The 12,224-nt window shown below is 47.0% G+C and overlaps 1 protein-coding gene across 2 annotated transcripts; it reads left to right on the top strand.

The window, feature by feature from the left end:
* Nucleotides 1-320: 320 nt before the first annotated feature.
* Nucleotides 321-9,996, top strand: LOC116829300 (small integral membrane protein 45). 2 transcript variants are annotated; one of them, XM_075067777.1, is made up of 3 exons: nucleotides 321-471; nucleotides 4,697-4,772; nucleotides 5,296-9,996. In XM_075067777.1, the coding sequence occupies exon 3, from the start codon at nucleotides 5,298-5,300 to the stop codon at nucleotides 5,502-5,504; it is 207 nt and encodes a 68-aa protein (XP_074923878.1). In that variant the 5' UTR covers nucleotides 321-471; nucleotides 4,697-4,772; nucleotides 5,296-5,297; the 3' UTR covers nucleotides 5,505-9,996. The 2 variants fall into 2 exon arrangements, with proteins under 2 accessions (XP_074923878.1, XP_074923873.1); XM_075067772.1 differs by having other exon boundaries at nucleotides 324-471; nucleotides 5,293-9,996.
* The last annotated feature ends 2,228 nt before the right edge of the window (nucleotides 9,997-12,224 follow it).

The raw sequence follows: 12,224 nt of genomic DNA, 5'->3' as shown, positions 1-12,224 counted from the left end.
TGCCGGCTGCTGCCCTCTCGCGCAGCCCCCTGGCTTGCAAACAAGCCGATAGCCCCAGCGGGACTCTGCCGCCTCGGACAGACCCTCCCGCCGGCCCTAAGGTCCCTTCGCAGCGCAGCTCGCGCTGTACCACGTGCGCTAAAGCGCTCCTAGCCTTGTTGCTACGGCGACAGCCCATAAAGGCCTCCGCGACGTTTCGATTGGTCGGGGACTGGTTCGCCCCGCCCAAGCTGGGGAGGGCGGGGCCGCGGCAGGCAGGGTGCCTCGCAGGTTGATGGACTAGGGGTAGCCGCGGGGGGCCGGCGCGCGTCGCTCTCACGCGCTCCGCTCCGCCTGTCCCGCCCCTCCCTCCCTGTGGTCCTGTCACGCGCAGCGGTGTCACGCGCGAGGGGCGCCCCCGGGATCTCGAGGACCAGAGGATCGTCCGCGCGCTGCCCGAAACCCCCGCGCGACCCACGCTCGTGGAGCCCGGTAGGTGGCGCGTGCCGGACCCGTAGGCGGGGCGGGCGAGCTGCGCCCCCTGGGCAGTCCCGTCCCAGGCTTGGCTGGAGCCCCTCTGTGTCCGGACGGCTCCAGCAGCACCCGAAGGGCGCGCTGCGGCGGGGAGGACTCAGGGTTCCGGCTCGACATCTTCCCTCCCGGACCTGGCAGGGGAGGAATCCCGCTGCTGAACATCTGTGCCCCGGCCAGGGCCCCTAGTGAGCCGGCCCGCTGTGTACCTCGCTAGCCTGCCTTCGCTTGGCCAGTGGAAGGAGGCTCACTGGCTGGTGTCGGGCGGCCCTTGCAAGCTCTCTTCGGTTCTCTGCTCCCTGCCCAAGTGGATTTTGCTCAGTCACTTGGGACTGGTGCTCAAATTCCTGGAAGGCCCAGTATGCCAGCATGGCTATTTCCACAACACCTCTAGCCAGCCTGGTGTCCAGCACAAATGATCAATCTGAAGAGGTGCTGCTGCTGCAGGGGGTTGTTGAGGGTGGGGTGCATCATGGGTGTTTGAAAGGAGGAGGGATCCCCTTGAACTTAGTTAGCGGAATTCTCAGCTCAAATATAGATGACTCTTTTTGCCTTTGAAAAAGCATGACCCTAACAGTGAAAAAAAAACAGCTGAAATGTTAGCACAGTGAGGGTTAAAGCCTGCTTAAGGTCAGCAAATCTACTGTGTAAAACCAACACCTTCTCTAGTCTGAATATCTGCTCTTGGCATCTTCCAGTCAAATCTGCTCATTTCACTGACCAAAACAAGAGCTGACTGCAGAGCTAGTGTATCGCTGTGGGAGAGCGATTCTAATATGCCTCATATCTGCCACAGTATGTCCAGCCAAGATCTGATTGCAAAATTCTTCATTTAGGATGTGGAGGGCAGAGGGCAGGTCACAGGGGGAGTATAAATAGAGAACTGTTATTTTACTGTCACTTTTTGGACTATAACTTCACTTTCAGATTTTGGAGGGAAATTACTCATGTAGTCAGCCTGTCCCCAACCACCCATGATAGCTTAGCAATAGTAAGTTACCTGTTTATTTTCCCTCCCTCTCCCCACTGGTGTCACTTCAGACATACATTACATTAGCCATGACTGTATATAATTTCCTCTGACACCTTTGGAAGTTGGTCCTGGCACCTTTGGTCCCCACTCAGATAGTTCAGTAAGTGCCAAGGTGAAGAATGCAGTGTCATTTGTTGTCCATGGGTAATATGGAAATTTCACTGGCATAATTAGCCTTTGAAGAAGTAGGTTCCACTGGTAGAGAATGGATAAACAGGCATCTAGATTGAAGGATCTTCTACCATATTTCAAATCCCAACCTGATCAGTGTTTCCTGACATGGGGGACTGGTTCCTTTTCCACCACTTATCTCTCTGCCACCCTTCATTACAAGACTGAGAGTGAATGACATTCCATTTTTAGATATAAGTTTCCCACCTTCCCACACAAAACTACTGTTGTCCCAATGTGAAGGTTTTTACAGTTATTTATATAAGATGTCCAGAAATGAAGCTGAGGTAGAGACTACCTGTTTAATTCCAGGATATGAGGAGGAAGTCTTATCTCCTGTCACTGAAAGGTTCCCTTCCTCTAGCTGATTAAGGGGTATGTTTAGAGGCTCCATGAGGAGGATCGTGGCAGGATGAAAGGGGAGCTGGCAATCAAGTGACAGGAAGGGGAAAATGCTCAAGAACTTAACAAGGAGATGGGGATGCCAGGGTGGTTGCAGAAATGTTGAGTTGTAGGAACATGACCGAAAAAGACAGACAGGAATGAAATCTACCAGTGTATCCCTCAGCATGTAGGATAAACCCACCCGCTCCCTCCCCCTCAAGGCTTTAGAAAATGGATAAACTTCCAAGATCCCTGTGAATAAGACTGAGTAAAGGAGATTCCTTCCCAGCCTCAGATCTGACAGTTTGTTGTTTATCCCTGTGCATGTGAGTGAGAATCACTGGTGGGTTGATATCTAGTCCTGTGAATCTGAGGCCATAGAAAATGTGATTGATAGGGTTGAAATGAACATCATGTTCACTCTTACACTTCCTGCTGACTTTCTCTGCACTAGCGGGAGGGGAGGGGGATCTTGGTAGCTGAGGGAAATCAGCTGACAAGTTAGGTAGGGGAAAAACAGTCCCACACATGCACTCTTATGCAAATTTGATTTAGTTGGTTGCTCCAGTATTAAAAATCAACAAGAACTGTATGAAATCAGTCAGTATGGTACCAAATTAGCTAAAACACCCAACATGTCATAAAAAATCAGAGACGGAAGCAATCTGTCAGGTCAACGTCCTGTCCATTCCTCCACTGTGGTTTATGCAGAATTGTTCAGTACAGCACATTTTCCAGGACGTTGTCCAACTTTTAATAATAACTGGGTGATGGGGTTTTCATCACTTTGCCTGGAAAATGGTGCTGTAGTCTTAATACCACAGAGGTCCCTGTTACAAAAAGGTGTATTGATCTCCATCTTAAATTTCCCTTTTACTCAGATACTTACTGTTGTTCTTTGTCATATTCCTGGATCATCCTTAATAATTTTTCTCCCTGCTTACTGTACCCTTAACATTTCATTTTCTCGCAGTCTCCTCATCCTTAAGAAGGCATTTGCCTTAGTTAATTTTATGCTATATCATATTTTAATTAGATATATTCCTGAGTGACTGGCAGTCAGATCCTGCTGAGCCAGCAATTTGGGGATATCCCTAAGGGATTTTCAGAAACTCTTTGATGAGATCCCAGTAGCAATGATACATCATCTGCTTTTAAATATACTGTCCTTCATGTGTAAGATCACTGAATACATCTAGAGAGAGATTTAAAAGGAAATTGTGGAACAGCACAAGAGAAGGAGTGATCCACTTATCAGTTAGCAGTCAAACCTTCCCAACATCCTCCCTAACTTGCTGGATTTGGTACACAGAACAAGATAAGTGTATCGTGTGGTGTCTCTATAATCCAAGTATTATGTTCCTTTGTGGTACAATTATGCTGCAATATAGTATCACAGGGGCATGACATACACCTGCTTTGCCAATAGGACAGATATATGATGTAAGAATATTATTGGCTGGGAAGACAGGAGAATGTGTCTCACCTGGTTTGGAGGTAGGGATGGGACAGAGATAGATGGGCAGTAGTAGCAGCAGAAGTTAGTGTGACAAATCTCCTCCCTCCCTACCCTTGACCAATCCTGGAAAGGGCTGAGGAGAGGACAGAGATAAGCAGCTAATAGTGTAGTAATAAAGCTCCCAAAATAATCAGACTCTCTCTTTTATGTGACTGTCACAGTTTGAAGGTAACTGTACCTGTATTCTCTACTCTGTGGTCCAGTCCAGGAGTGCCCAGTCAGGTCTTCAGCCATCGACTGTCTCTGGCAGGAATCCTTGTCCCACTCGAATCTGACTGGAGGATTTAAGGCTGCACAGCTTTCTGCCTTACACTGTGATAGCCCCAGCAAGCCAGTCTGCCTGACAGCCGGAACCTGTACCAGGGACGGCTCTAGGTATTTTGCCGCCCCAAGCACGGCAGGCAGGCTGCCTTTGGTGGCTTGCCTGCGGGAGGTCCCCGGTCCCGCGGATTCGGCAGCATGCCTGCGGGAGGTCCGCCGAAGCCGCGGGACCAGTGGACCTTCCTCAGGCATGCTGCCGAACGCAACTTGCCTGCTGCCTTCGTGGCAACCAGCAGAGTGCCCCGTGTGGCTTGCTGCCCCAGGCACACGCTTGGCGTGCTGGTGCCTGGAGCTGCCCCTGACCTGTACATTGCTCTGAGGGTTATGACCAGTGTGTAGCCAGCAGTAACAAGTTACTACACAGTTATTTCTAAGCAAGCACAATTAGTCTTGAATTAGAAGCAGTACAGAGAAAACAGAAGAAAATAATACACGGATTTAAACACACACAAAACATACCAGGCGTCATCCATCAGTCTTAAGGGGCCCTAGTTGGCCAAAGTGTTTCCAATTCTTGGACAAAAGGTCCTATCTGTTTGCTGGATCATAAAGAAGGCCCTGTGTCAGTTCAAGATCATCATCTTATAACAAAAACCCTTTGTCTGCTAGTGAATATAGCTGCTCTGGGAGATTTTGGTCTCTATAACCCATTCAGCTCTTGGCCTCTGTGTTGAGACTAACAAGGCAGATAGTTAACGCCAGTGGTGATGGGTTTTGTGTCTGGGTAAGTTGAGTGCATGTTGTTTTGCCTTTCTTAGGGGTATATTGGTTTGAAAAGGGAACCTCACAAGCAACCTAAGAGTGAAGTCTGATAAGAAAAATCAGCTGCTGGAGGTAAGTCACTTTTTAGGCCCACTTAAGCTACAGGGCATTCTACGAACATTTCACATCAATTTAGATGCATTGCAGCCAGCAAATGATCTGAAGTCAGAGACCGAGTCAAATGAAAAGCAGAAGTTAAAAACATGAATATGTTAATGAGATATTTTTTAAAAATCCAACCCCCCAACCATTGCAGTCTAAATGCCTTTGTTTGTACACACAGGGAGACTAGAGAATATGCAATCTGAGGGTGAAGATGGCGCTTAACCAGGGCAGAGTGGAGCATAACTGGTGCTAAACCTTACAAAGTAGAATGCCAAACTGGGGCAAAGCAGGGTTCTAAAGGGCAGAACTAGGCATTAAAATAGGGCAAAGCTATGTTCTAAACTGGATGCAGGAGGGCTGTAACGAGGATGGAGTGGCCTGGGTCCTTTTAGTGAGGTAATCTCTGTCACGTCTCCTTGTGTCTGATCAATTTTATGTTGTCATTCACCTTAAACCATCTACATCTGCTTTCCTCCCCCTTCTCCAGCAGCCATGCCCCACTTCTTGGATTGGTTCGTGCCAGTGTATCTGATGATCTCCATTCTCATCTTGGTGGGCTTCGGAGCTTGCATATACTACTTTGAGCCGGGTCTACAGGAGGCCCACAAGTGGCGGACGCAAAGACCGATCATGGAACGAGACCTTCGGAAAACACTGATGATACGGGATAACCTTGCCTTTGGAGTGCCTGAGGTCTAGTATTCTGCATGTGGGGTGTTTCTAGAGAAACAGCCAAACAGAGCCTTTTCTGGATGGGCACTGGCTAACAAGGTTTGGTCTGGATGCATGTTTCTTCTCACTCAGGAGAGAATCTTCTAGTGTCTAGTGACTGAAGAAGGGTAGTTTTATTCTTTGCTGACATGGGTCTCTGTTAATCACCAGAGTTACCTCTTTTTTTTCCGTCTTCTTCTTCTCCCTTTCTAAGGCAAGGTTTGTACACCTCTATTAACTCAAGGCTTTCAGGTCTGTTCTAGACAAGATATTCATCACTCAGCAAAGGATCTCCTGCACCACGCCATGACCTGGATTTTTGGATCCACCAAAGGTAAAGGTCTCTGTTATTCATTAACCAATGGAGGATACCTGCACCTGTACATTACCTTTAAAAAAAAAATCTTATGGGCACCAGATGGTAACAGATAGACTGGATATGAGACATAGATCTTTTTACTGCTAGGTCACTGGTTTAAATCTAGCCCAATTTGCTAGGGTCTGAAAGGTGTTATTATTGAATGTCTCTTTGGTGACTTAAGTAAAATGAATTTGTTGGGTCTCAGTCCAGTTCTTCATGTACAACAGTGCACATCACAGAAATTACCAATGCCACTGAATTGCTATCTGTGCTGGAAGTCTCATTAGAGAGGCCACAGATTGAATGAGCCATGGAGAGTGAATTCCCTAGTGACCACTAGAGGTGATTTTCCCAGCTCTGGAGTGAGACACACAGGAGGGGCAAATGGAGTAAAGATTGTTTTATTGGTGCCCGTTGTACCTGTTTGGGGGATAGAGGACTTCAGTCTCCAAGGCTGTCAATATAGTACTTTTATAGAATCGTAGAAGATCAGGATTGGAAGAGACCTCAGGAGGTCATCTAGTCCAATCCCCTGCTCAAAGCAGGACCAACTTTCATGAGCACTAAATTCATACACAATTTTCAGCTAAGGAGGTCTATGTGGATCCTGCCAGGAAATCTCTTGCACCTGTCCTTGACCCAGGGCTCTGGATTTATCACATAGGCCTCAACAGATTCATTACTAGACATTGGATCTTCTGCACCTATCCATGACTCAGGAATCAAGGGTCTCTTATTATAAATAGATTTGCACTCATTCAGTCCTCTGTTCTACAGCATTTTTTGAAATGGATCCCTTAGTGCATCAGTTCTGGTGCTGCACCCTCTTGACTGTCATCCACACTGAAAACTGAAATGCTCCTTGGAGAACCCTTCACTGTGAATCTCCGGAAAGGGACGCTGAGCCGGACAGGTGGAGATGGGGCACTACTAATGACTGTGCTTTCTAGATCCCACCTGTATACCATATCATGTGTATATGTACACTGTTTTTGCACTTTCCTCCATGCTTCCCTAGGGCTGATTTGCTAACAAAGTACTGTAAGAAAATGTGACTCCATGGGAGAGTGGGAATCCAGCACCTTTTTCTTCATTGCGAACAGTGTGCAAATCATAGCAGATAACACTGGCCCAACTCAGAGCCTATGACTTGAGGTACTCCACAGCAGGTACTACTGTGCCACACCTGCTTAGAACTCTAGTAAGACACTGGCTCCTGTTCCATGGTGCATTGTATCTCTGATCCATCATGCCCCTGACTGTTTCTCACTTAGTCTGCCAGCAAGCCCCATTGTCCTTATTTCTATACATTATATATTATAAAACTCCACTGTTGACCAGTCATGCCCAGTTATCTACATTCTATACAGTACCACTGTCATATGGCACCACCATGCCATTGTCAGTGCATTCCATACCAGTGCAGCACAGTCATGGCCACCCTTTGATATACTCTGTTGCATATTTGATGATATTATTACACAGCCATTGTTGCCCTATGGGCACCCTTCTGTACATTCTACACCAGGGGTAGGCAACCTATGGCATGCGTGCCAAAGGCGGCACACAAGCTGATTTTCAGTGGCACTCACACTGCCTGGGTCCTGGCCACCGGTCCAGGGGGCTCTGCATTCTAATTTAATTTTAAATGCAGTCTTTTAATTTTAAAAACCTTATTTACTTTACATACAGCTATAGTTTAATTGTAAATTATAGACTTATAGAAAGAGACCTTCTGAAAACGTTAAAATGTATGACTGGCACGCAAAACCTTAAATTAGAGTGAATAAATGAAGACTCGGCACAGCACTTCTGAAAGGTTGCCAACCCCTGTTCTATACCATTGTAACACAGTCCCTGCTGCCCTACTGTGCACGTCTGTACATTCCATACCATATGCACACACAAAGTGCTGCTGTTTTGTACATACTTCAGTACATTCCATACTATTAGACTGCTCTTGGTGCTTGTTCAGTGCCATGCTCCCTGGTGGCTCCATTGTGCAGCAGGAGCCATTAGACGCAGAAGTGCAGACAGGCTCCTCCCCTCATCATGGCTGCTGGATCAGCTCACAGCATATAGTCTCTATAATGAGAGTTTTGGAGCCAGTGATAATTCTGACTGGAAACTGTTGACAGGGCTTTTTCATCCATTACTGAATGAAGGATGGAGAACATATTATGTCGATTTAAGCGGGTGACTTGTCATTGGGGGTTGCTTGGGGAATAACGTTTATGTTAGCAGTGATGGCTGTGGTACAAATGGAAACTGTCCTCAACACCAAGCAAATGTCAGCCTTTACTGGCCATTTCATCTGCCCAGGTCAGATAAGACATCATCACCCACACCAAGATCCCAACTGGTGGGACCTTCTTGGGTCTGTCAGTGTGGGACAGTTGAGTCCCTACATTGAGACAAGAACATGGTGATCTTGATGCAGATATCATAACATGGGCCCTGATTCAGCAAGGTGCTGAAGCATGTGCCTAAATATATGCACAAGAGTTCTCCTATGTGCTTCAGTACCTTGCTGAATCAAGGCTGTGAAGGTGCAAGTGTCACAGTGCAGCATCACTGTACCATCCAGTGATGATTTTGTTCCTCAGTATGAATACAGATAAATGGCAGCCCTCAATCACATTGACAATATCTATTGCCCAAAGGTCACTCAAATTAATAAAGCCATAGTCTCTGAGTGTCAACTTAGAGACCTGCTTCTTGAGCCTTGACTGTTGTAACCTGGTGGCTAGGCCGCCAATGCAAATGGACCCCAGGTTGAGTAACGGAGTAGCAATAAAAACCTTTTTACTAGAGATCAGGAGCTCAGAGATGTCAGGGACAGGTTAAAATATCCCCATAAGACCGAGGTTCCATGTTTTTAAAAGACTCAAGATAAGGAAATCTCTCTCTCTCTCTGATGTTCCCCAGTTTCTCTCTCTATGAAAGAATCCCTATTACTGTGTGTATGGCAGTCAACCCACAGGTGCAGTCTGCCCTCCAGAAATGGCTGGGAGCCAGTTCAACCACCCACTCAGGGGTCTAACAGTTCCTACAGAAACCGTCAGGAAGGACCCAACCGTAGAGACTGACATCTCCTCTCCACCACGGGCGATCCCTCCGGCCCTGGATGGATGGATGGATGTCAGGAAGTGATGGGGAGTTTGTACTGTGCTCCAACAGTCCGTGGGGAGGAGGAGGGCTGTGGGATGGAGGACTTCAGTCTGCAGGAACGTCACCAGCATGAACTCCACAATCGCTCTTGTATTTCACCAGCAGAAAATTCACTTCATAAACTAAGTCAGAAGAAGAGGGGGGGGAGAAAATGAGCTATTGAGTCTCGTGCCAATGCTCTGTGGGGGATGTGGCAGGCAGAATGACTGTCTGGAACAGCCCCCACCTTCAGTGTGTGTGGGAAGCCCTATCCGTGTACTATTCTGGCTCGCAAAGGAATCCCCACAGATCCCACTCTCTCGGAAACAGAGTTACAAAGTCCTGCTGGAGTAGGGCCTGGACCAGTTGGTCTGTTATTCTCTCCCTGTATCCTCTGGGCCTCTTTCCTGTTCTGTGCCATTCTCTGTGTGTTGTCTCAAATGTTTTAATCCCATCTCCCCCAGGCCCTGGATTAACTGGATAAAATTGACCAGAAAGAAATTTAATTGTCAGAAATCGAAGAGAAAACATTTCCCAACAGTGGGATCCATTAGGTCTTGGAATAGTCTCCCAAGGGAAGTGGTGGAAGCCCTATCACTTGGGTCTTGGTAAAGCTAGACTGGACGAGGCCTTGGAGACTCTAGGGAACAATCCTTCATGGGCAGGGGAATGGCCTACGTCTGATATAGCAAGTATCTGCCGTCTTTAACTTGTATGATACCTCTCTCTGTTCATCTGTCTGATACACCAGTACTGTGAACACCCCACCTTTTAACCTAAGAGCTAAAATAGACACAAGCTCCAAAGCTATTTAATATTTTTTTTGCAGCGTGTGTTTTGCACTGTCTGGTCCTGATGAAATTATCATTAACCGTCAGGTGTTTTCCACTGTTACTTTGTACTTTATTCTCATTAGAGTCAAAAGTCTATATAATAAGTGGATGTAATAAAATATCTATAGAGCCATGAGTTTTCTGGTGCTTTTTTATTCTTGGGGTTTCTTTTTAACATCATATTTTGGGGTGTTTTTTATTCTCTCTGGGATTAAACAGGTTACCGAATATAAAGGTATTGGAGTGGGGGGAGTGGGAAAATGTTATCTCACCCTCTCCCTTAGAGGTCTGTTAGCAGGGATCTGGGTGATGTTTTTTTACCTTCCTTCAGTACAAGGCCTATGCACCACTTAAGCACTTGTGGACCTTAAGAGGGACTTAGGTGGTGCATAGGCTTTGTAGTGGCCCCTTGCACAAGGGGGTCTTTCATTCATGGAGCTCAGAGCAGGGATCACTCAGAGTAGGTATTTTGAATCCCTCATGATCATTCTCTCATGACTTCAGGTGTGGGAACTGGTAGAATTCAGTCCTTTATCTTCTATGCCTCTGTCACCATTTGCACATCTCCCAGTGATGCTAATGGTGAAGATATGTGCCTGAGGAGGAGGAGAGAACCCATATAACTGAGCATCCCAGTTAACTAAGCAGGTATGAGGGGCACGGGTGATATAAGAGGCTGAAGTATGGGACAGGGAATTGGAAGATTCCTAGCTCTGATTCCTGTATGGCCTTGGACAAGTCACTTAACATCTCATATTCATCCTCTAGGCTGATAGGATTAGTTGATGGCTGTGCCATATGTCATTGGAACGATAATTTTCTCGACTGTGCAATTGCATCTCAGAGTTGACCCGTGGCCTTGATGTCACAATATTTTGGCCATTCTTAATGTACTAGCTCCTAGAACAGGTGTCTCCAGAGGTAACTGACAGGTGGCAGCAAATATTTGAATAATATTCTTGAGGGAGAAAGAAAAGGAAGCTGTAATTTCTCCTCTAACATCAGGCAGTCACAGCCTGCTCAAGACATCAGGTACGGATGTTTGTAGTTAATGCAGGCCAATTCGGTCTCTCAATGGTTTCAGTAATGGATGGTCTGAGTAAATCTTGGAGTAATTAAGCAGAAGGAAAATTGCTGACTGTCAGGAAATATTTCCTCCCCGTGAGAGAGAGACAACTGTGGATGATCCTCTCAAGGGAAGGGGGAGTAGCCCCAGTGCTTGGAACATTTATAACTAAACTGGAAAAAGCTCTAGAGAAAAAAAAACAATAGGATTGGGAATAATGCTGCACTGGCCACAAGAGAGGGTGAACTAGATCAGTGGCTTTCAAACTTTTTTTCTGGTGATCCAGTTGAAAAAAAAATAGTTGATGCCCGCAACCCAGTGGAGCTGGGAATGAGGGATTCAGGGTATGGGAGGGGGCTCTGGGCTGGGACAGGGGGTTGAGGTGTTGGGTGTGGGAGGGGGTCAGGGCTCTGGGCTGGGGGCAGGCTCTGGAGTGGAGTTGGAGATGAGGGGTTTGGGGTACAGGAGGGGGCTCCAGGTTTGGGGGAGCTCAGGGCTAGGGCAAGGAGTTGGAGAGGAGGGCAGGGTTCTGGGCTGATGGTGCAGGCTCTGTGGTCAGGCTGGGGATGAGGGGTTTGCGGTTCAGGAAAGGGCTCCAGATTGGGGCTGGGGCAGGGGACTGGGGTGTGGGGTTGGGATGTGGGCCCGTACCCCCCCCCCCGCAACCTAGGAGCTGGACCTGCTACTGCCAGCTTCCAGGTAGGAACTAGCCTGCCTGAGCCGGGAAGCACCACCGATGGGACTTTTAACAGCCCGGTCAGCAGTGCTGACCAGAGCTGCTGTGACCCAGTACTGTCAGAACCCACAATTTGAAAACCACTGGACTAGATTATCTAATAGTTCTATTTCCAGCTCACATTTTTTCTCATAGAACCATAGAAATTAATCAACATAATAAATTATTCACTCGGAAAACCAGTGCATGGTAATACTTTCTCTCTCCCCCTACCTCTGCAGGTGCTGGTTTAGTGTAAATCCAGGCATTCAATAACTAGCAATCCAGTTATCTCCATTACAGTTGGTAATTGGTTACACTACAAAACGGCGATTTCTCTCCTCATTTTCCATGTGCTGAATCCTGGTCCAGGGATCTAAAACTTCTCTTGTGTTGGAGTGTTGGTCATGAAAACAGCCTGCAGGAATTCCGAATCACCATAGCTCTAGATTGTTGGCCTATCTATTCAGAAGGGTCTGAGGCCTGGTCTACACTACGCGTTTAAATCGATTTAAAGAGAGTTAAATCGATTTAATGCTGTACCCATCCACACTACAACGCCCTTTATATCGATATAAAGGGC

The sequence above is a fragment of the Chelonoidis abingdonii genome, chromosome 1, assembly GCF_003597395.2.
Source record: "Chelonoidis abingdonii isolate Lonesome George chromosome 1, CheloAbing_2.0, whole genome shotgun sequence".
In the NCBI taxonomy this organism is placed as follows: Eukaryota; Metazoa; Chordata; order Testudines; family Testudinidae; genus Chelonoidis; species Chelonoidis abingdonii.
The sequence above is the reverse complement of the archived record's forward strand: the minus strand, read 5'-3'. Positions and strand labels throughout refer to the sequence as shown.

Bases quoted from the DNA above. Each gene is read 5' to 3' on its own strand.
- LOC116829300 (XM_075067777.1), top strand. From the start codon at position 5,298: ATGCCCCACTTCTTGGATTGGTTCGTGCCAGTGTATCTGATGATCTCC.